The sequence below is a fragment of the Onychostoma macrolepis genome, chromosome 13, assembly GCF_012432095.1.
Source record: "Onychostoma macrolepis isolate SWU-2019 chromosome 13, ASM1243209v1, whole genome shotgun sequence".
In the NCBI taxonomy this organism is placed as follows: Eukaryota; Metazoa; Chordata; class Actinopteri; order Cypriniformes; family Cyprinidae; genus Onychostoma; species Onychostoma macrolepis.
The window spans coordinates 8286008-8311275 of NC_081167.1; the positions used below are offsets into that span (position 1 = coordinate 8286008).

General features: G+C 35.1%; 2 protein-coding genes across 3 annotated transcripts in view; both read left to right on the top strand.

Moving 5' to 3' along the window:
* prkceb (protein kinase C, epsilon b) overlaps positions 1-182 on the top strand; it is a 94645-nt gene extending 94463 nt beyond the window's left edge. For both annotated transcript variants that reach the window (XM_058796151.1, XM_058796152.1), the window contains exon 15: positions 26-182. In XM_058796151.1, the coding sequence (XP_058652134.1) occupies positions 26-172 (147 nt within the window). In that variant the 3' untranslated portion in view covers positions 173-182. The remainder of the gene's footprint in view (positions 1-25) is intronic.
* A 9894-nt stretch (positions 183-10076) lies between these two features.
* Positions 10077-25268, top strand: part of epas1b (endothelial PAS domain protein 1b) — a 42835-nt gene continuing 27643 nt past the window's right edge. The window contains exon 1 of the mRNA XM_058796969.1: positions 10077-10381. Within this exon, the coding sequence (XP_058652952.1) occupies positions 10356-10381 (26 nt within the window). The 5' untranslated portion in view covers positions 10077-10355. The remainder of the gene's footprint in view (positions 10382-25268) is intronic.

Genomic DNA, 25268 nt, shown 5'->3' on the forward strand with positions numbered 1-25268 from the left:
ACACTTTCCTCTTCTCCATCCACAGAAAACCAAAAGGGACGTCAACAATTTTGACCAGGACTTCACCCGCGAGGAGCCGGTGCTCACCCCGGTGGAAGACGCCATTATCAAGCAGATCAACCAGGATGAGTTCAAGGGCTTCTCTTACTTCGGCGAAGAGACCCTGTCCTAATACTAAAACCTCCATCTTCTGCGCTGTACTTAGCGCACACGTGCGCTGCGAACGCTGTGAACGCCCATGAGCTGATCGTAGACCATCATTTATCAAGAATTTGATGCTTTCATTTAAAAGTAGAAAGTTAGGCATTATAATCTTTCCTGCTGAACCCCAAAAAAAACATAAGTGCGTGCACAGATACTCACACATTTGCACCATCTTTATTTAATGTATGTAAAACACTTAACGGAGCTCATGAGACATCACTAAAGCAGCTGGATGGAGCTCATTAGAAGGACATTTCATGTTTCATTTCTTCTCTCATCATGCAGTGTATCAGTGGTACATCTGGAGTCAACCCATTTACACTATCACCGTTTTGAAATGCAAAAACCAAATGTAAAGAACAAGTGATTGTATTGCAGATGTGATGCATATGAACGTGTGAATTGGGAGTTTTAAGCACTCAGCATTGGGATCTGATCACATGATGGTCTGATATCCAGAGACAGTGAATGGACGGTACTGGGAAGGACTCAGAACGGCCTTTCATGAGACCATCGCTCCGTTTCCATTCAAAACAGCAGTGTTGATATATACGCAAGTCACCAAAACAAGTGTTGTGTTGTGTGTGTGTGTGTGTGTGTGTGTGCGTATATGCTGGAGGGTAAGGTTACACAAGTACCCTCTTTAGTGTTTCGTTGTGTGTGTGTTTGTGGTTTTTCATTATATTACTGGATTGTTTTGTTGCAAGGATGTGGAAATTGTTGGTTTCTCTACAATGCAACAAGACCTATCATTACGAACGGGTCAGGACAGTAGCCAATCACGTCTCTACAGTCTACAGTACGTACAAGTCCTGATTACCCTGATCATTAGCCTGTGAACTTTGAAAATAGACTAATCATCTACTGCATGGTTATGCCTATGATATTCTTGTGTATTATTAGACTATGAGAAACTGTTATGTGCAATATTCTCTCTCTCTCTCTCTCTCTCTGTGTGTGTGTGTGTGTGTGTGTTGGTTTAGCAATTTTTTTCTTCTCTCCATCTCGCCTTCAATGTCTCTGATTTCCACTACAGTGAGGGAAACAAATATTTGATCCCCTGCTGATTTTGTAAGTTTGCCCACTGACAAAGAAATGATCAGTCTATAATTTTAATGGTAGGTTTGCCCCATCCATCGTCTCCTTGATGCGGTGCAGTTGACGTGTCCCCTTAGCAGAAAAACACCCCCAAAGCATAATGTTTCCACCTCCATGTTTGATGGTGGGGATGGTGTTCCTGGGGTCATAGGCAGCATTCCTCCTCCTCCAAACACGGCGAGTTGTGTTGATGCCAAAGAGCTCAATTTTGGTCTCATCTGACCACAACACTTTCACCCAGTTCTCCTCTGAATTATTGGCAAACTTCAGATTTACAGTTATTTTGTGTTTCTTCCATTCGCTAATAATCGCACCAACTGTTGTTACCTTCTCACCAACCTGCTTGGCGATGGTCTTGTAGCCCATTCCAGCCTTGTGTAGGTCTACAATCTTGTCCCTGACATCCTTGGACAGCTCTTTGGTCTTGGTCATGGTGGAGAGTTTGGAATCTGACTGATTGATTGCTTCTGTGGACAGGTGTCTTTTATACAGGTAACACCCTTTAAGAGACTGCTCCTAATCTCAGCTCCTTACCTGTATATAAAAGACACCTGGGAGCCAGAAATCTTGCTGATTGATAGGGGATCAAATACTTATTTCACTCATCAAAATGCAAATCAATTTATAACTTTTTTGAAATGAGTTTTTCGCAAAGTACAAAATCAGATCAAATATCAAATAATTTTTTCCCTCACTGTATCTGTTTTGGTTGGTAATCGTATGGTTGTCAGGTCATGCCATATCCAACACAGGTCCTTTATTTCAACTGCTACAGCATTGGTATTTCATATACACTAGACAAAACAAAATATTACGCTTCTATGGCAAAAAAAAAGTCAAATACATAGAAATGATCTTCCATTCTAAATATAGCACAACTGAAATACCCTAGAATTTCTCCTAATATGAAAGCTGTAACAGTGATGCAAGCAAGACTTGTTAAGTTTATCATGAAAATCAAATCAGTTCATTTCATTATGAACATAAGAAATAATGAACACATTTGTAATGTATTTAACGTCTTTTTTTTTTGCAGACTCTTGCCAACACCAGGTTTAAAAGTCAACATGAAATTGTTGCCAGATTTATCTGTAATAAAAAAAGCCTTTTTAAAGCAAATTTATGTTTCTGCTGATGTCACCCTTTTCATCCAAACACCTTTATTTTGCTGTGAACACTCACTTTTCACAATCCAATCAATTCCAGTTGCATAATATTTATTTTCCGTTCTATATTTTATTCTTATATATCAGATGAGCAAAGTGAAAAGTGGGTTGTGAACAGCGTCTCATGTTGACTTTGAGACCTTCACACATTTCATGTCCATTTTTCAGATCTGTTGCTTCATTTAGAGTTTTTGCATCGTTAACCTTTCACTTGTTTGGCCGTTTTTCTCAAAGCATGTCTGGCCTTATTTGTGCCCTTCTGAACTGGCATCTATTGGCTTGGATGGAGTCCACTAACAGGAAACTCTCACAGCTACACCTGCCAAACACCTGTGTCCTGATGCGAAATTTGCAAAGCTATTTTGGACTTCATGAGTAACTCTTTTTTATTGTTTTTGAAACGACTCTATATAGGAAACAGATTGACATGTTCAAGCAAAAGATGGAAGTACCTCTTTTGTTAAACGTGAATCTGTGTCTCACAAAGGAATACATATTTGTACATAAAGAGGTACAGTGCATATTAATATAAGTTATATAAGTGTTTTATGTCACTGTAAGTATCATAAATGTGTATGTATTTCTTTTTTATTTTATTGTGCAGCTTCATATGTACAGTATGTCGTAAGACATAAATGTTTTTTTTTTTTTTATTGGACATTTTTGCCATTAGTCACTGTCATGTTATTATTTGCATTTTACTGTGTGCCAAATGTACTGTTCTCAAAGGATGTGAATGTGCATTGTTTGATTTGTAACCTATTAAATAAGATGTCAGAAATGAACCAAACTGTTTGAAGTCCAAATGAGTCTCCAAATGCACAGTATTGCATTTGAGACAGAGTTTTAAGTGCATACTCTGTATTTGTACAGAATGCTCGAGATGACGGGGTGGTTGATTGTCATAGGCTATGATTGGATTACAATTTAGTGCATTATTAATTTAATCATTGTAAACAACAACAATAAAAAAGAACAAATTAACTGTAGATAAAATAATGGATAAAGTAAATAGTAAATAAAGTCTGAGAGAAATTAGACAGTGAACTTTGGTCAAAAATAAGAGTCCTGTCACATGTGACCTTCTATTCTAGATGAAGGCTATAGATGTCCAAGGACACGAGTAAATGCATATGCTTGTCATTTTGGGAATGCTCAGAACTCTATGTAAACTGAATAATCTGACTGCAATAGTTCTAACTGAAGTGAAAGTTGTATTGTGCTGTACTTTGAGAATAAATTACTGAGGACAAACATACACAGGGAAAACAAAACAAAACACACACACACACACACAGATATATATATACAGTGGTGTGAAAAAGTGTTGGCCCCTTCCTGGTTTTTACATTTTTTGCATGTTTGTCACACTTTAATGTTTCAGATCATCAAACAAATTTAAATATTAATCAAAGATGACACAAGTAAACACAACATGCAGTTTTTAAATTAAGTTTTTTATTATGAAGGGAAAACAAAATCCAAACCCACATGGCCCTGTGTGAAAACGTGCTTGCCCCCTCCTATTAAATCATGAAAGAACTGTGATTAACCACATCATTTTAGAAAGCTGAGTTAAATTTCACTGGCCAAACCCAGGCCTGATTACTGCCAGACCTGTTGAATCAAGAAATCACTTAAATAGAACCTGTCTGACAAAGTGAAGCATGTTTAAAGAGCAACATATCATTCCGCGATCTTAAGAAATTCATAAACCGATGAGAAACAACATAATTTACATGTATCAGTCTGGAAAGGGTTATAAAGCCATTTCTAAGGCTTTGGGACTCCAGCAAACCACGGTCAGAGCCATTAGCCACAAATGGAGAAAACTTGGAACAGTGGTGAACCTTCCCAGGAGTGACCGGCCTACCAAAATTACTCCAAGAGCACAACGACGACTCATCCAGGAGGTCATAAAAGAACCCAGAACAACATCTAAAGAACTGCAGGCCTCACTTGCCTCAATTAAGGTCAGTGTTCACGATTCAACAATAAGAAAGAGACTGGGCAAAAACAGCATCCATGAGAGAGTTCCAAGGCAAAAGCCACTGCTGACCAAAAAGAACACAAAGGCTCGTCTCACATTTGCCAAAAAATATCTTGCTTATCCCCAAGATTTTGGGCAAATATTCTGTGGACTGATGAGACAAAAGTTGAACTTTTTGGAAGGTGTGTGTCCCATTACATCTGGCGTAAAACCAACACAGCATTTCATAAAAAGAACATCATACCAGCAGTCAAACATGGTGGTGGTAGTGTGATGGTCTGAGGCTGCTTTGCATCTTCAGAACCTGGATAACTTGCCATAATTGATGGAACCATGAATTCTGCACTCTATCAGAAAATCCTGAAGGAGAATGTCCAGCCATCAGTTTGTGACCTCAAGCTCAAGCGCACTTGAGTTATGCAGCAGGACAATGATTCCAAACACAGCAGCAAGTCCACCTCTGAATGTCTCAAGAAAAACAAAATTAAGGTTTTGGAGAGGCCAAATCAAAGTCTGGACTTAAATCCAATAGAAATGCTGTGGCATGACCTTAAACAGTCCATTCATGCTCGAAAACCCTCCAATGTGGCTGAATTAAAACAATTCTGCAAAGAAGAGTGGGCCAAAATTCCTCCACAGCGCTGTAACAGACTCATTGCCAGTTATCGCAAATGCTTGATTGCAGTTGTTGCTGCAAAGGGTGGCACAACCAGTTATTATGTTTAGGGGACAAGCAATTTTTCACACAGGGCCATGTGAGTTTGGATTTTGTTTTCCCTTCATAATAGAAAACTTCATTTAAAAACTGCATGTTGTGTTTACTTGTGTTATCTTTGATTAATATTTAAATTTGTTTGATGATCTGAAACATTTAAGTGTGACATACATGCAAAAAAATAAAAAATCAGGAAGGGCCAACACTTTTTCACACCACTGTGTGTGTATATATATATATATATATATATATATATAAAGGTATCAGTAAGATTTTTAATGTTTTTAAAAAAAGTTTCTTATGCTCATCAAGGCTGCATCAAAGGCATTGATTAAAAATACTGAAAATTGTGAAATATTATTGCAATTCAAAATAATTGTCTTCTATTTCAATATACTTTAATACAATTTATTCCTGTGATGCAAAGCAAAATTTTCAGCATTATTACTCCTGCCTTCAGTGTCACATGATCCTTCAGAAATCATTCTAAGATGTTGATTTTGTAATGAGGCGACTGAGAGAGACAAATGCAAACTTTATTCAAAGATATGGTCAAAACAGGCAGGGGTCGAACACCAGCAAACAGATATAGCACAGGCAAGACAAAGAGTAATCCAGAGACAGGTGTGGGTCAGCCGGCGGCAAACGTAATCCAGAGGGTGAGGCAGGTGGGAAATCCAACAGACAGGCTATAGTCCAGAGGAGGGGCAAATTGTATCCAAGCAGGCCGCGACGACAGGGGTAATCCAGAGCAAGCCAAATCCAGAGTAGGCAGGGAAACACAGAATCGAGATACACCGGCTAGGATCTAAACACAGAAAATCAGGAAAAGAACAAGACTAGATACGACTGGGAACTAATGCTGCATCCCAATGTGCCTACTTATACTACGCCCTTAAAGTATGTACTCTTTTGGTGAAAAAGCACACACTTTTGAGTGTGTAGTAGAAGAGTAGGCAAGCTTTGGGACATACTATCACTACCACTGCGTCTTTAACAGACCGCTTGTCACAGTTAACATCATCCACATTTCATTTCATTTAACTTCCTACCGTATTAGAGAGAAAAGAAGTAGCTTGTTGATCTGCCAGTCGCGGGTCTTTCATGCCTATAACTCTGCTCATATTTTGATGCATTTAAATGATGCATTTAAAAATAACGACCAAATGGATGTTTATAAAAGTTGACATTGCTGTTGCAGATGAAATATAACGCGGATAACAATAAATAATTTTTTTTTTTTTTTTTTTTGCCAGGTTAAATGTTGATTATTAGTAACTCAAACCCCTTTTTGCAAACCTCTCTACCTAACGGTCGATCGCGCGCATCCGCCACATTTATAGTTTTTCTAACGCGTTTTATACGTGTTTGTAGTTCTAGACCGAATCCTTCGCCAAAGCGCAATGTATTGTGGGCAATTTTAGCCATTAGAGTGTGCACGGATCCACACTTCAAAAATCGACCTGAAATAGTAGACCAATAGTAGACCATAGACTTTTGGCATACTCTTTTCAACATACTATGCTTTGGGACACACTTATTGTTATCTCACATACTATTTAGGATGGATAGTATGAACATTGGGACGCAGGGTAAGACTGGAGAAACTACACTGGCTCCGTAATTAGTTTAGTTTAGTTTTAATTAAATAAATGCAGCCTTGGTGAGCATAAGAATAATAATTAAAAAAAAAAAAAACATTACTTTTGAACGCCAGTACTGTATATGTATATATTACATAAACATAAAGTCATCTGTGAACTACATAAATACATACTACACAAATTTTGCAGATTTTTTTTTTTTTTTCTAAAATAGTGATGTTACATCGTCCTAATTAACCAATGTACCAATGATTCTTAAATTATTAGATGTGCCCCTCATCATCCCTTAATGCAGTGGTTCTCAACCGGTGGGGCGCGAGTAGGCTACAGGATGGGAGGGGAAAAACTGAAAAAAAAAAAGAATAGCAAATTTCTTTTATCACTAAACTACTGTCAAAAAATTTTTTTGTTTTGTATATACATAACTCCTGAATAAAAATTAAAATGTGTTTGGACTGATTTAAAAAAAAGAGTTTTGAACAAATTTGATTGGTTTGTCGATAGTGAGCGCAAATGCAGGTGATAAGCGGTTTTATTAAGCGAGTCATTGAGTCGTTCATTCAAACGATTCGTTCAAACGGCCGATTCATCAAGAATGAGACAGATGTTTGTGCATGGGTCATTGAATCTTTGACTCAACCGATTCGTTCAAAACACTGAATCATTCAAAACACGATTGAGTGTTGCTGTGAGATGCGCTATGCTGTGATCTTTTAGATTCATCGGATCTATTTTCGCTGCTAAAATAGACCAAAACAGTCATTATTTCGTCTAAAATGTAAGTGACTTAATATTATTAACTTGTTTGTTGAACTGTCATATGAAATCAGTGTCACATTTTCAATCGTGAGGTGATGGTAAATTAAGTGATGGTCAGTTGTCAGCTCTCTTGGTCTTCAGGTCGTGTGATGCATGTTGCTGAACTGTATTCAAATGTTATAAATATAAAAACACCACATTTTGAAATTTAACTGCAGTATGTCAATTTAGTTTATTTGTGTGCTGCGCTCACAGACTTTAGAAAACGGCGCTCATTTGTTTGATTTCTCCTCGAGAAGCTGCGCAAGCCTCAAAAGTTTAAGGTCCTTGCACCCTGACTGAGTCCGAAACTGTCGATTCGTTTTTCATATTCGTCATTTGGTGGCTCTCAATTGTCAAAACACCCTCAAAATATTTGCTACGGATGCGATAAATCCTGTAAATTTAGCAGTGTTAATAACAGAAAACGGAATGAAAATAAGTAAAAAAAAACAAACAAAAATTACAGTGGCATTCACTAAACGCCCAGACTAAATATTTAAAGCAAAACTGAAACTAGAGGCGTGGTATTACAGTGCCCTGAGCAGGAGACAACACTGGCATTTCTTCTCCTGGAAAGTGGGTTGTTGTCCCCCTCCGTACAGATCACGTTCCGGTAGAATCCCCCTCGGTCGAAATCGCAATCGCTTTATACTGTTTCAGCTATTAAAATAGTTCAGTTTTGTATGTAATGGCGAATTTTCGAAATTTCGTTTCGTTTTTTTATTAAGTTAATTTAGAAAAACGTTTGGAGCATTTTTTTGTTCGTTAGATAAGTTTATTCTTTCTTAAAGTAACGACCAAGCAGCCAGCGGCAGACAGGCAGGCTGATCATAGCCATGTTTGATCAATTTAGCCTTCTCAAATCATCATGACTTGCCTAAAATACAATCTATAGATATACTAAAACAGTTCAAGCATATAACAATGTTTAATCGTTAAACCTAGATAAATGTGCGCTGTATCCAGTAGTTTGTGCGGAGAGTGGAAGTTAAAGCGCAGGACATGGAGGCGCCAGCGCAATCAATTGCATTGTTTTCAATGAAAACAACTTACGCCGTAATTTTTGGTCATAAAGGTAAGAGTAATACATCATTCGGAATTGTAAAGGGTCTACTTTTATTTGTGTGCACTCACAATATTAAAAAAAACTTTATAAAATAAATAAAACAATGATGCGCAGTCTCGCCTTGAACAGGAGCGCTTCACAAAAATGAACCGAAAGTCAGCGAATACATGCCTCACAGACATGATAAATATATCTATAGAAATCTTTAAATTACCACTTAACGAAATAAATCAAATCGATAACAAAAACTCTCATTATAATCAGTGAAGATGCACTTCTCTCTAAAGGCGCGTCTAATGAGGAGATGGCGAGTCAGGATCATCATCTTTATCTTTGCGACACTGACACAGAAAACACTAGTTTATTAGTAAATCATTCAAATATCTCCTTACTATTTCCCCCTGACACATTCATGGTAATTACGTTTGCTGGGGCTTTGCCGCAAGCTTCAGCGTATTGCGTGTATTTGAAGCAGAACTCTTCATCTGCGCTGACGGCGCGCGCGCTGCTGCTGCGGGACTCTAAACACCGTCGAGCCGCTCTTCACAGTCACGGCACGGTCTCGTGTTGTTTCCACCAGCGCGGCAATTTTTTTCATCACTAATTGATGGATGTCTAAAATATAAAAATAAAGAGAAGCCTAAAACAGGCCCGGCCCGCATCTGAACTATGCCGTGAAAATTGGCCCGATCGAAGCCCAGGGAATGCAGGGCTCTAGCGTTCCTCTCGGTAGAAATCACGTTTCCCCTGACATCGCATCAAATTAACTATTTTGGACCAACTGCCTCACGGGCCGGATGAAATCTCCCGGCGGGCCGGATGTGTAGTTTGCCCACCTCTGCTTTAGCTCCTGCCCTCTTTCGTCATTCTGGGCAGCATTGATGCAGGAATATCCTGAACTCTGTGACATCTTGAAGATTCTCCTTCCTTTCGCGTCGACATATTTATGTGAGGCAGGATTCTCAAAAATGACTGCACTCAAAACGAAATACCGCAATCGTGCTCAAATCGAGGATGATTTGAGGCTATGTTTATCAAACATTGAGCCAAGAATTGAAGATCTGGGGCCCCAACTGCAATGAACCAGCTTTGGGGGGGCCCAGCTTGCAAAAGGTTGAGAACCTCTGCCTTAATGTGTTTTTCAATAGCCTTTTAGCTTACTTGTCCACTCAGCCCTGCTCCACAGAGACATGCCATCTTGTAGAGTTTATAGTTACAATTATGTTGCTGCATGTTATTTTTAACTAAATCACGATACTTAACTGATTAAAATTAGTTTGATTAAAGTTTGATTTATGGCTTTTGGAGAAGGTAGAGCCGCAGGAGCGATTGCTGTCAGTGCGGACGGTGGGCGGTTCCTAACTGCTGCTCCAGCCAATCAGAGAGCAGTGATTGATTGCTCAGCTGTCAAGCGCCCTTCAGTGCGGCGCTGTGAACTTCACTGACCACAAAACGAGCGAGAAACTCCCTCACCGAGACGAGCCCCACCGCGCGTGGATTTAACAAAAGCGGGAGACTGTACGATCCTTGGCAGTGTTCTGAGACTGTACAGTCACTTTTGCCCTGCTGGTGGACTTTACTGCATTTTCACGATCAATAGTGCGTCCTTTTCTCTTATTTAACGCGAGCGTTTGCGGGGGGTTGGAGCGCGTCCCGTTTGCGCAGAGAACGCACTGCTGTTGAACTGCGGGAATTACGAGGAGACAGAGAGATGACAGCGGAGAAAGAGAAGAAGAGGTGAGTTCCGCGGGCTGTGAGTAATGTTTTCTGTTGTAAACAGGGCAGTTGCAGCAACAAGTGGATCTCTGTATGAAACTCAAACGCGCTGCTCCTGCAGCAGCTCACAGCCAGAGACTTCGCTGCGGACACCGACAAGAAAGAAAGAAAAGTGTCCTATATTCTTTGTCATGTTGAGTCTGAGAATATTATATAGCCTAGGCTACTTTAAATTCGAAAATTATGAACGAATCGACTAATAGAAATCAGTTACTGCAAGCAGACATTTAAATATTTCCTTACTGAATATTGAAAGTATTCGTAGTAGCCTAATAATAATTTCTCATAAAAATATTTTAATTATTTGTATTTTAGATTTATTCGTGGATCTTTTTTTTAATTTCAGAGATAAATATTATAGTCCTGTGCTGAAATCAGCTGAAAGCATTTACATGTGACATGTTTTTAAAATGCAATAGAATTCCGTTTATATTCTACATTTTTATATATATGTGACTAAACCTTTTATAATAATAATACTAATAATTATTATTCTTGTTGTTGATTATTATTATTTATTTATTTTATTATTTGTTCATTGCTATTATTATATTATCTAAAATTGTTAATAATAGTACATTGTAAATATTTATAAATATTCGCATCATTATATTTAAAAAAAAAATGGTTTTTCTCAATTTAATTTATGTAATTTGTGTAATCTCTACTTAATTTTATGAGTTTTAAGTAAATTGTATTTATCAGTAATTAAACTCAGAGTGGTTGAAACTGCAGTTTATGACTTTTGCACTATGGTAGCAATTTTTAATGTAGTACCACATTTAAGGCAGCAATTAAACTTGTTTAAAAGTTTAAGCTACTAGTGGGTTAAAGTTTATTACAATGAACAAGATAGATAGGTTTAGTGAAGCACATAATTATCAGGCAGCATTTTAATAGGCTATAAAATGAGCTGCACATTATCTGGAAAACTGGTAACTTGGAGACGTCATGTGAAGATTAAAGAGTGCTAATGAGAGAATAATATTGAATGTGTTTGTGTGTGTGTGTACAGCTCTGAGAGCGCCTTGAAGTCTGCCTCATACTCGTGACAATTCTTCCCTAACAAGTTTTCTGCCCCTTATCTGATGAATCTCAGAGTGGCAGAACATAACCAAGCATTGTTACTAAACTCAAATGAAGAGAATGTATCAAAATGAGTGCAAAAACTTTAACCTCAAGACACAAGACTCTGATCCTGCCTGTCGCTGATCACAGACTGCAAGATAAAACACAAGGGGCCAAGAAGGGATGTGTTTACGTGTATATATGTGTGCATGTGTATTTGTTTGTGTCTGTCTATACTGAACCCATATGTTTTGGTGGTTTACTGTTGGTAGGAGAGAGATTAGATCAACCCCGACATGTTTTATATATATTTTGGCATGTTTGTATTCATGCATGTTGTGTAAGATAGCCAGAGTCCACTTTCTTGGCGCCATGTATACACTACCAGTCAAAAGTTTTTGAACAGTAAGATTTTAAAATATTCTATTCTACTCAACAAGCCTGCATTTATTTGATCCAAAATATGGCAAAAGCAATAATATTGTGAAATATTTTTACTATTTAAAATAACTGTTTTCTATTTGAATATATTTTAAAATGTGATTTATTCCTGTGATTTCAAAGCTGAATTTCTAGCATCATTACTCCAGTCACATGATCCTTCAGAAATCTGATATTCTGATTTGCTGCTCAAAAAACATTTATTATGTTGAAAACAGCGGAGTATAATTTTTTTCAGGTTAAATTGATGAATAGACAGTTCAGAAGAACAGCATTTATCTGAAATAGAAATCTTTTGCAACATTGTAAATGTCTTTAACATCACTTTTGATCCATTTAGAGCATCATTGCTAAATACAAGTATTCATTTCTGTAATTTCTTTTGAAGTGGTATAGTGGGTGGTATAATGTTTCAAAAGCTTTTTATTTCAGATAAATGCTGATCTTTGGATCTTTCTATTCATCAAAGAATCCTGAAAAAAAAGTACTCAATTGTTTTAAATATTGATAATAATAATACTAATAAATGTTTCTTGAACATCAAATCAGAATGATTTCAGAAGGATCATGTGACAGACTGGAGTAATCTAGCTTTGATCACAGGAATAAATTACATTTTAAAATATATTCAAATAGAAAGCAGCTATTTTAAATAGTAAAAATATTTCATAATATTATTGCTTTTGCTGTATTTTGGATCAAATAAATGCAGGCTTGTTGAGCAGAATAGAATTTCTTTAAAAGTCTTACCGTTCAAAAACTTTTGACTGGTAGTATCATGAGTAGATTATAATAATGCACCAAAATAAATTTACTGAAACTGTTTTCATTTTTCGAAGTTTTCATTTAGCCCAAAAACTAAACTGAAAATAACATATATTTACTTATCAATTAATCTAAATTATTTAATAAAACAACACTGTCAAAGTGTTCCATCAGAGAAGTGCTAATTAAACGTCACTATTTCAGTTAATGATTTTGGCTTTTCGCAACTGTTTCAACCAGATTCATTCTCAATCATTCCATTGCCAAAAAGTTGGTGCATCACTAATGTTTTATCAGAAGTGCAATTGTTTGTAATTGCAAAGCGCAACAGAATTAAGCAAGCCTCTAATGAAGTCATTGGTGAATATTAAGTATTTGTGTGCTTGTCAGTAGGATGGAATTGATTGCTGTAGCGTTATAATTCATGCAGGGTGGCTTTTTGATGGTCATTCTGGCCACTTTTTGCTCATCATTTGTTGTAGTTCTCCATTACGTCACCGTGAATCACCAGGCTTTGTCTCCGGGTTATTCTGTCCCTGAGTTAGAAAACGGTGCAGTGGCTCATTTACGGAGAAAAAGGCTGTGTTTTGTGATGGGCTTTCCCTCAGGCTGAGAGCAGGCCATTAGCCTGATGTAACTTGTGCGCTGTCTCAGAGCATTGTTCTGTGCTCTGCTGCAACATAACTGCTTACCTGCATCTACAGTAGTTACCTAACCTGAGGTTGGAGTCTAAGGGCCGGATTTACTAAACAGGGCAAATTGGCATGAGGCCGCAATCCTATAAAAGCCACAAAAATAACTGTTTGCATGCCTTTTCAGTGCTCATTTTTTACTGTGTCTTTAGTAAAACCTGACAGTAGCTTTTAACACCAAATGAGGGTTTTCCTGGCAGAAGCTGTAAGTAAATCTGTCCCTAAAACTCTTCTTTCAAAGAAGAAAGTTGCTGACCTTGTATTGACAACTCGGTGTTGTCATGAATGCAAAAACAGTCATTTCCAACCCAGGCTCATTGGAAAAATGTGTCTGTGACGACATTTCTGCAAAATGATTTTATGTTGCTTCTGCATTTGAAAGTAATGAACCGCCTGCTAAACTCTACCCTAAACTTGCTAGTGTGAGCAAAAGCAAATGTAAAATAAAATAAAAATAAATAAAAACTTAGTTGCTGAAGCAATTTTAGCTTGCTGCTATAAGTCTTTGAGCTCTTTCATGAGCGCAAGTGCAGTGCTGTACCAGGTGCGCTACCAAGCAAGTTTACTATGTTAGAAAAGCCATAAGATCTGATTATGTGATGCAAACATCAAAATGTATTTGTTTACAAATCGTGCACTGTGGTAAATGTGTTTTAAGGTTATAACTTCATATTGCACAAGGAGATTAGTCTTTATTGTCTGTCCCTGTAATCATAATTTGTATAAAAGGGAATAAAAGTTGTTGGTGTTTTACTGGTACTAGTGTTTGTTTCAGCTGGAAACTGCAGTGAATTGTATGTATTGGTATGATTTTGGAGTTTCGCTGAAGTGTAGATGGAGGCATGTTTTTCCCAAGAGCCTCAAGGGTTGGTCGTGTTCCATCAAATACAGTTTCTGTCAGCCTCTGGCCATCACCTTAGCTTCAGGGCTCTCAGAGTATTTTGCAAGAATTTTGGCTGTTTATAACATCATTTGTGAATGCAAAATGCTTGAAATTTTCATAATACCAAATATATTTAGCCGTTACAGGTTAGAATACTAAGCAAATGGCTCACAAATACACTGAGAAACAGTTGGCACTCTTCCTGCTGTCACCATAAACATCAAGCACAACTTAAGTCATACCACATTCAAAAAATTTGGGATTGGTATTTTTTTAAACAATTGGTAATTTTTGGAACAACGTCTTTTGTGGAAACATGGTGCATTTTTGTTTGAGATTTTGTTAGAAAGTGCATAAGAAGAGAATTTATTTGAAATGTTATGAAGCCATGCGAATAAAAGTGTTCCTTAAAAACACTTTGCATGGTGTAATCCATGATTAATTGACATATTTGACATTGTTAGAATTAATTGATTGAGTTAAAAAAAAGTTTTAATTTATTCATGTTGTGAACGCATATTTGCAAAGCACTTTTTGGCGTTAGGAAAAGTCTTTTTTTGTGCATACAATTGTTTTGAGCTTCTAAATGTGATACTTTTTTGTTCAGTTCAAACTGTTTCATTTAATCAAAAATTAGCCTCACAGAAGCCTCACACTGTTTATGTTTTAGTAAAAGTATATGCAAATAAATGTTACTGTTTATCATATTGTATCATTATATAGATTTGACTGTATTTTACTTTATGACCATTTCTTCTTTTATATTCTTGACTACATTGGCATGATTGTAGCCAACAATATTTACAATACCGAAATGATGATTCCTCTGAAAATCAACTTTAAATGCCTTTCAAGAGCATTGATATTGACATATTTATCAGATATCATCAAAAGGCTGCAAGATTTACTGTATGCTTTCTATCTTTTACTTTTTGAGTCAGTGATGGGCATTTGAGTAGGACTGATGTGGGCATTTAAGACCTTTGTTTTCAAGATATGAGATTTTGGTGGAGAAATTCAAAGAGCCTCCCAGCTGTAGGACTTGTCTAAACAGAAATGTGCAGTTTATTGTGACAGGATCTCTAGAGAGGGTCTGAATGGAGACTTCATCGTCCCACCCTCGGCTAACGGCAGGGGTGCGAGGCACTGCTCTCGGTCTAGGAGCTTATTTTCTCCTTCTCTTTTTCTTGTTTTTCTCCCTCTTATTCCAATCTCTCCGCTTGCCTCTGATTCCGTATCGCTCCCATCTTCTCTTTCTTAAGGCATACTGATCTTTACCAGTGATTTTCCACTCTTTAGGTCCTCCAGACCACTGTCTCCTGTCGCTTCCTGTTAGCCAACCCCGTTCTTCCTCCTGCTGCATATACTTCACTGTCACATCAATTTCTAACATCAGCTGCTTCCAGATGAACTTTACTCTCATATACTTGATCCCCATCACTTAACTACGTCATCGGCAGTCACAGTAAACTTTGGCCCTGATTTCCTATTATTGCGTAGAATGCCTGAAAATGAGTTCTATGAGTAAACATGAGTGTGGCAGAAATGGAGCATAATCTGTATGATCCTAATTCATTGTGTATAGTGTTGGTTCTCTCATTTAACCTGACATTTTTTGTGTGCGTAACTTATTGATTTTTAAACAACAATATTGCAATAATAAGCAATATTGGGTCTCACTTTATATTAGGTGGCCTTAACTACTATGTACTTACATTTAAATTAATAATTTGGTACAATGCACTTATTGTGTACATGCATGTTTTTACGTTGTACTTATATTTTTAAAAATACCTATATGTAATTACATCTGTAATTAATTTCTGTAATTACATTTATAATTACACTGTTGACCCATCCCTTACACCTTAACCCACGCTTAAACCTACCCATACCACCAAACCTGTCCCTAACCTTACCCATATCCCACCTCAATAGCAGCAAAAGTGTTTTGCAATACAATATGACCACAATAAGTACATTGTCCTTATTTTTTTGATGCAAGTACATAGTAGTTAAGGCCACCTAATATAAAGTGTGACCCAATATTGTTTTATATTTTCAGACGAAGCATCGTTTCAATTGGCTTTTGAATGTTGGATACAATGGCAATGTAGTCAAGAATACACCACAAGAAAAAAGAAAGTAAATTCAGTAAAAAATCTATGACACTACAGTACATGGTGATAAAGATCAACATGTATTTTCATTTAAGCATTCAAATATATAAACAATGTGATGCTTTTGAAGCATTATGCAAAATAGTTTGATTTACTGGAACAGTTTAATAGAAATGTAAAAAAAAAAATCACGAACTCTAAAAAAACAAAAAACAATAGTCATTGAGCAAATATTTGTTTATGGTATGAATAAAATGAACATGAAATCAAAATTGACCACTTTTCAAAATTCAATCAATTCCCGATTGATCAAATCAAGTCTAGGCCATCATAAATGATCAGGTTTTGGAAATATTATAATTTATACATATATTTTTGTAATTATAACTTATATATTCAGATGTAGATAATTATACAGATTATTTAAGTGTATAATAATAATAATAATAATAATAAATACAAAAACATGTATTATCAAAATCTATGATTATAAATGGAAAAATATTGTTTTATATTATACATTTTTATTAATAAAATGTAGACGTAAATTTAAGAATTTTGTAGTCAATTTGTTATAGATTATACATTTCTAAAAATATTTATTATTATTATTATTATTATTATTATACACTTAAATACTGTAAATGTCCGATAACAAATATGCAAACATTTTCTAATTCTGAGAAAAAAATTTGTTTACATTTTTTAAAAATAAAATTAGATTTTTTTTAGACACTGTAATGAGTAATCATTAGTAAGCAACAATAAAAACATAATATGCACATGTAATTGTAAATTTATTTATATTCATTTCATTTTTGTTTTGTAATCTAAATAATTTCATAATATAAAAGTGTTATACAAGACTGAATCTGGTACTAATCTGGTAAAAAAAACAAAAAAAAACAAAAAAAAAACTAGGTGCTCCAGAAGGGGAGTAAATTTAGCCGAAACGATTGTAGGTGGATCTTATAGTGACAAAATTCCACATCCAGGCTTTCAAAAGGCTACATATTTTCAACTTTAAGCTTAAATTTATTGCTATTGATTGCTATTTTTAGAAATCCACCAAATTATGTAATTTATTGATTATTAACATATTTGAATATTGAAAGCTTGTGAATATGGGTAATTCTTAATCCTCTGGACCTCATCAGCGTGATAGTGCACAGATAAGATTGATGACGTTATATCATTAAGTCATGCATTCAATCTGTATTGTGAAAAATGCTATATAATAAACATGAATCGAACTGAACGGTGTCTTTGAAGAGTCATGTTGAACAGCTGAGTGAGTGGTGTTGGCTGTGTCTGTATGCGTATGTAAGTGTTGCAGTGTCCGTCAGCACGACGTGGACTCCATCCATGATCTTCTCTCTCTGGTCGAGAGGGTTGTTGAGTTTGAGAACATTCTGTTCCAGAGGATCAGAGATTAGCCTGGAACACATTGTTCTCTGTTTGTGTTTAGCAAAATGCCAAAACTGTAAGCAAGCTTTGGTGTTTGTCATTAGAATGAGTGGTCAGGCACCTGCGCTTCACCTCTACGTTATACATTAACAAAGTCAGACTGCCATGGACTTGAGCTGAATTTACATGCGGCCGGACGCATGGTTTGTATATTGTGAATGTGTTTACAACACATACTGTGCTTGGAGGGGGTATTATTTATCTCTATTGATTGTACTTAATTGAAAAAGACACCAAATGCAATCCATCATCCAAATAATTACTCAAACTCGCGTCATGTCAAGTCCAAGCTTGTTTCTATACATCGAAAAAAGTAGTTACAAACAAGATTTCAATGTGCGCGAGTTTGAATATGAGCCGGGAACAGCCAGAACAAAAACAACTTCTCCTTTTTGTGTTCCAATTTAACTAAATGAATTTGATTTAGAACTTAAAACAATCACAAAAAAACAAAACACAGTAGCTCTTTCGTCAAGAAAATATTTGAATAAATAAATAGATAAAAAAATAAATACATTACAAAAGTCTAAACTTCGTACATTTTACTAATGAAAATATATGTTAAAATATGACAGTTTTTTTATTCTAATCTATTAAAAATTGACTACGAAATTCTAAAATTCATACATTTTACTAATAAATATATGTATAAAATATAAAATATATATTTTTGTTTATAATCTATAAAAAATTCTACAAAATTATAAAATTCATGTCCATTTTACAAAAAAAAAAAAAAAATATATATATATATATATATATATATATATATATATATATATATATATAACAATGTATTTTATTTTACAAAATAATCTATAAAAACTTTACTACAAAATTCTAAAATTCATGTCTACATTTTACTAATAAAAAATATGTAAAATATAACAAAATATTTTTAAATTTATGATCTATAGATCTAGATTTTTGATAATACAGATTTTTTTATTATTATTATTATGTGTAGTGTCCAATAACCAATATGCAATTATTTTTTATTATTATTTACTTTATTTAAGAATAAAAAATATATATATACACATTTAATATTTACTTTGTTTATTTCTGAGTCCTTTGAACTTTAATATTACAGATTTTAATGTGCACACAAGTATGAATGTGATAAAGAATTTTTTTTTTAAAAATCAAAATTTTGAATGTGATGACTGAATTTTCTTCTTTTTTGTGAGACAAGGGTAAACTCTGCCTTTAAAGGGTGAAATGTGAAAAGCTTGCAGCGCTGCACCTTGCACCCTGTTACCCATCAACTGTTTGCTCTGTTCACAAACACTCGAGGGCCTGGGGGTTTGTGTCTGGACTTTTAGCATCTGGCTGCTGTGTCCTAAAGCATGAGCTGTTTGTTATGAAAATAGTTGTGTGACAGAACAGCAGATGGCTGCGGCGACACTTCTAGTTCTACCTGAGGCTACGCAGTGACATATATTCTCCACTCACAATATGATTAAAATCAAGCAGAGAGACTAGTGAGGAGGGGAGGGGGTGTAATGACCCTGTCAGTCCAAAATCATTGACCGCTGAGGCCTGCCGTACTATATACCTGTTTTGACATTCAATCAAACTGCTCTTTTTTTTTTTTTTTTCGCTCATAAATAAAACTTCTGTCATCATTTTCCCTCATTTGATTTGAAACCTGTAAGATTTGTTGTTGTTCTTTCTATTGATTTTCTATGCACATTTCTGATTCACTGTGGCAGTCTTCAAAAAAACAACAACAACAACACATAAAAGTAGTCCATTAAATCATATCTTCTGAAGCTGTGTTATTTTAATATCATTGATGTGCTGTTATAGTTTAATTTCTTGAATTAGTTGAATTTTTTTTTCTGTTTTTCCATTACTTCTATTTACTTGTAGTAATTGTTGTTTTGTCATTTTATTAGTTAGTTTTTATTAATTAGTTTTTGTTTTATTTAATTTTTATTTGTTTGTTTCTTTTCAGTTATTTTAGTACTTTAAGTTAATCTAAATGAAACAGAAATGTTAGCTGAAAAAAAAAAAAAAAAGTAGTTCAATTTTTAAAATATATTTCAGATAAAGTTTTGTTTAAAGTAACACATTTTTTGTTTTTCTGTTTTTCGTATTAGTTAACAATTATTATCCTGTTCAAGTCATATGAAAATTGTTTGAAAAAAAAACCCAGCATGAAATGTAAGTAATTCACTTCAATTTATGTCTGTGCACCAATGTGGTCATCAAACAAAACTAAAAATATTAAAGATACTTTTCAATAAATGTAATAAACCTGAAATAAATAAAGGATAAATATTCGATGGAAATTTTATTTGTTTGTTTGTTTGCTGTGGTGTCACTTCTAAAAATAAAACTACATAGAAAACCACAAAAAAAAAAAAACGTAATAATAAAAGCACATAACAATGCTACTAAAACTTTAACTCGCATCAAAAAGAGAATTATAAAAAAATAAATGCTAAATTCAAAATATTTACTTTAAATACTATTATAGCATATACTGTAAATAATACTAAAATACTCTACTAAGCACTTTCAAACAAGACGTATCACAAGTTTGAGTTATTCATGTTTGGTGAGAATCTTAATTTTGAAGTGAATTATCCCTTTAAGTAGCAGATCATGTCTTGACATTTCTATTCATTGGCAGTTAGCGCATATGATCTGACACAATGTGCTGCGGCGCTTGTACAGGTGACATGAGGTTTGACCTGTTTTGTGACATTTCCTGATCCCGTTCTGCCTCTCTTTCCATCATTGCCTGTCTTCTGCACTATCATTTGTAATGCAGTGAGCTAAAATTAAACAATTATTAAATTGCATCACAGTGGTTTGTTGGCATTAGTTTTTTTTTTTTTACCTGTTGTTATAACCCAGGTGCATGATGATGTAATGCAATGTAAAACAATCATTTCTGTTGAATGTCAATTGGCACATAGAAACATAATATGCATGGTATGTGCTTTATAGGGTTCATTTGAAGTTACGTCTCGCTTCATTCATGCACCATTAGTGTCTTGCAACTCTGAGTTTCAAAATAGTATGTTCTGATGCTGACTAAGATACGGTTGAGGTGAAGGTTTTATAATACATTGTTACACTGACGGGAGAATCAGTATTATGCATCAGGTCTCAAATATATGGACCATGATGATTCATTGTGCAAGTCCAAAACTGCGTCTTTGCTCGTTTATCTCATGCTGTAGGAATTCCTTGAGAAAAGGCCGAGACCCGCATCCACAGACTCCGTGAGGTGATTTCATGCACAGAGAGGGTGATTACTTTGAAAGCTGTTCCTTTAAACTGGTGTTACGGCTTACCCTGGTCAAAGGTGACCCAACCATGGTATATTCTCTGCTTACAACACATACTTGACTATTTTTAGGTTTTTAGGAATTTAATTATCATTACAAAGGAGAAAAATTATCATCTTGATTTTTTTTTTTCTCCATCCATATAAATTTGTTGTATTATTTATATTATATTTTCTGCAAATATAATCAGATTTTTTTAATGTGTATTAAAATAATTTGAAGATTAATTTTCTAATATAATTACAGTGTATGAATATATACACATAGTGTTCAAAGGTGTTCAAAAAGTATTTATTTTAAGAAATTAAGACTTATTTAGCAAGGATTTGTTAAATTAATCAAAACTTACAGTAAAGACAGTATAGCTACAAAAGATATCTATTTCAAATAAATGCTGTTATTTTTACTTTTCTATTCATCAAAGAACCCTGGGAAAAAAATGCATCTCAGAAATTTCCACAGAAAGCCGCAGAACTGTTTTTAACATTGATAAAAAGAAATGTTTCTTGCACATCAAATCAGCATATCATTATGATTTCTGAAGGATCGTGTGACACTGAAGACTGGAGTAATGATGCTGAAAATTCAGCTTTGCATCACAGGAAGAAATTACATTTTCAAATATACAGTATCTCACAGAAGTGAGTAAAATGTATATAAATTTTTATATATGTATATGTAAATGTTATGTGTGTATTTATTTATTTATTTGCTTATTTGTTTATTTATTTTATATTACTTGATATACAATTCTGGATTTATCTAGTATCAGTATTTTCATAGGTTGCTGTTAAATTCCCAGGTGTCTTGTGCGACACCGAAGCCGTTTGGATAGTAAAGGTCAGCAGTAGGTTCCTGGAGAGGCCTGTTCAGTGTGGGGCTGGAATAGCTGGGGGGACAGCGCTTAATTTAGTGCATTTCACGCAAGGCAAATGACCATTCTTCCAGTCATAAGGTAGCGTGTCATTGTTTGCATGCCTGAATAGGTCAAGACTGCTTAGTCAGGTTTCGTGTTTGTTTACGGCTGCTCCCGTGCCGTGCGACCGTTTTATCATTAACCACATCTGTGAGCGCGAAGCCTTTGGTCCACCTGCTCCGCTCACCTTCTAAACATAGTTCATGTCAGTTGCTCCGTTAAGTTTGTTAATCTGTTTATTTGTGGCTTTGTTAGGATCTGAAAGCAGCTCATATTTCAGCTTCAGCTGCGTGACTTCAGGAATCTCATACAGTAGCTCATTTGTCAAACTGAAATAGATAACGCTCTCATGACAGGTTGACTTCTATCGCTCTTGCGTTAAATACTTTGAATTCTCGGTTTGGTCGGGACGGTTCAACAGCATGTGAATCTCGCACAAGTTTTTGGTAAAGTTGTGTTGAAGTTATGTTCTGTTTCACTGAACAAACTGACGTTTGTTTGATTTTGTTGTTGTTCAAGTTGAATTGGAATTGATGTTGCTATTTGCTTAAAGTACAAAGGTGCAGGTGATATTACAAAGTGATCTCAAATAGAAAATAAACCCAGTAACTACTTGAAAATTAGAATGCATTGCTAACATTTAGTTTTTAATAAATGGAGTCCAGTTGTTGTCTTAAGGTGCCATCGCACTAGACTTTGTTCCACGAACTTCCATTCATAGACATGTGAAGACAGTAGAGCGGAAATGCAATCATATGTAAGGAAGTTTTGTCTTGCTGTAAACCTCATATGAAAAAAAAAAAAAAAAATGTTTGACCAACAGAGGATATTCAACAATTTCAGGCAATTTCCTGAAATACGTTCTAGAATGAAAGTCCTACACTCTTAGAAAAAAGGGCACAAAGCTGTCACTAGAGTGGTACTCTAAGCTACAAAAACTAAAAGGTACATCTTTGTACCTTCTTTACCCCAATGCTACATATAAGTACCTAAAGATTACATGCATTTTTAGTACCTTTTGTAGGGCCCGATGGTTTTCGAGATGCGGAAAACGCAGACGGAATCGGCGAATCCAGTCACAAAAACTTAATTTACTGTATAACGTAGAATGTCACGGAATTTCACTAATGTTGAACTGATAGTACTACTGCTAATAATAAAATTATTATTAAAGCATTATTTTTAAAGGAATATTTACTAGAAAAATTATTTACCAGAATTTATTTAGCAGAAAAATGTAAACACATAACACAGTATTTCTGGGGGAAAAAATTATAAATAAAATAATTTATAATGAATCAATTAGTGATGCTTTTGATTATTTACATTTAATGAAACCATTAAAATGGAATCCAGGAATTTAATGGAAAACAGAATTTGTTAAAAATAAAAATAAAAGTTTCATAGGGCCTTAAAGATTTAATTTTTGTTAAACTTTTAATAAATTGCTGTTAAATATTATAAGTTTCATGATTTCAATTAATTAGTTATTTATTTCAATTAATTTAGCCATTTAAAAGAGTCTAGAAAATTAAAATGGAAAAAAAAAAACGGAATTTGAGAAAAAATATATTAATATATTTTATAGGGTCCTAATTTTGATAAGGTCCCCACCACAGTAACGGAGTGTATTGAGAACCATAAACAATAGACGATAGCTACTGTAGAATTGGAATTGAGGATTTTCATTAAGTTTAATTTAACCACTGAAACCTGACATCTGGTAAACTGAAACTTTCACCATTTGCCATGTTTAGCACTCTTGAGGGAGGCGACTGGTTACATGTAATCTTTGGTGTGACAAGACCTCTGACAATAGCTATTCTTTGGCTCACTACCTGTTTTCCATTGTTGGTGGTAGTCTGGTCTTGTTGGGTTAAATCAGAGCCTGTAGACATCCGTGTTTGCTACAAAGGGTTCAGAGGGTTCACTAGACGGGTTCAGGCCCTGAATGAGCGCTGGATCTCCATTGTTTAACGTCCTGCAGGATCCTCTGGCTCTGTGCGCTAACAATGAAGTAGACTGTCTGGACTTCAAACCTGAACACGTTTATCCAGAGAAGTCTACTTCTAGTCTAAAGAAGTGAATGACGCACATGAAATTTACTTTGAGTGCGAGGAGAACTGATTGAAGGTACTGACTACTTTTGCATCTGAGATTGTGCATGACACATTTGTGCTCGCAGCATCTGTTGAGTATGGAGGATGAGCACTGGCTGAGTATGGGTCGTCTTATCCTCTTAGGTACTAAAAAATCTTCAGCCATTAAAACAACTATCGTGCATCATATCTGCGCATTTGTCCTTTGCAGTCTTATTGGTTGCAGGAGAGGAAAAGTGGACATCAACCTCCTCAACACGGTCTCCATGGAAATCTGTACAGTACCTATTTATTTTCTTCTAAATAAGACAAGAGGAAGAAGGGACAGGAGTATTGTTTCTGATATATTATGAAGAGCAATTTGGACTTCATTGCTTGTGATGTGGCAGAGGATCAAAATTAGGTCTTTTAAAAAAATAAATAAATAAAAATGAATGCTGAAAGGAGCCACAACAGAGACTATAATGCACCTTGATATATTTTTTTTATTTATGGCATTCATAAGACTTTTGTTCGTCATACTGAGCTTTTTTGTTACCTTCCCATTAATTATTATATTATTTTTCTTTCATAATTAATCATTTTCTTTGTTATTGCGTCACATGATTGATTAATTACTTAACAATTTAATACAACTAAATTTGAAGATTTATCTCAACTTTACGTTTTTTTTTCTTTTTTTCTGGTTTGTCTTTGCTAATCTAATAACATCTTTGTCTTTATTTATCACAAGTTATGGAAATAAATTCCACTTGTCTTGGCTGTGTGACAGTAGATAGATTGATGGATGGATGATTTCTTAGCATCTGTAATGAGAGAGTTGACAGAGTTTCCAACATTCAACAAGATAAATAATATCTTGTCATGGAACAGATGTGTTCTAATTTGGGACAATATTTTTGTTTATTAAATCCAGGATGTAGCTATAAGCGATCATTCCCATAAGCACTTGGACCAGCCAGGAATGTCCCACTTGAGATCTGGCACTGACCCGTCCACTACTGACAGCTTGGGCTGACAAGAATAAACCAAGCAATACAATGTTATAAGAGCGGCTTTTGTTGTGTCATTGTTACTGGTTTATTCAGTTTA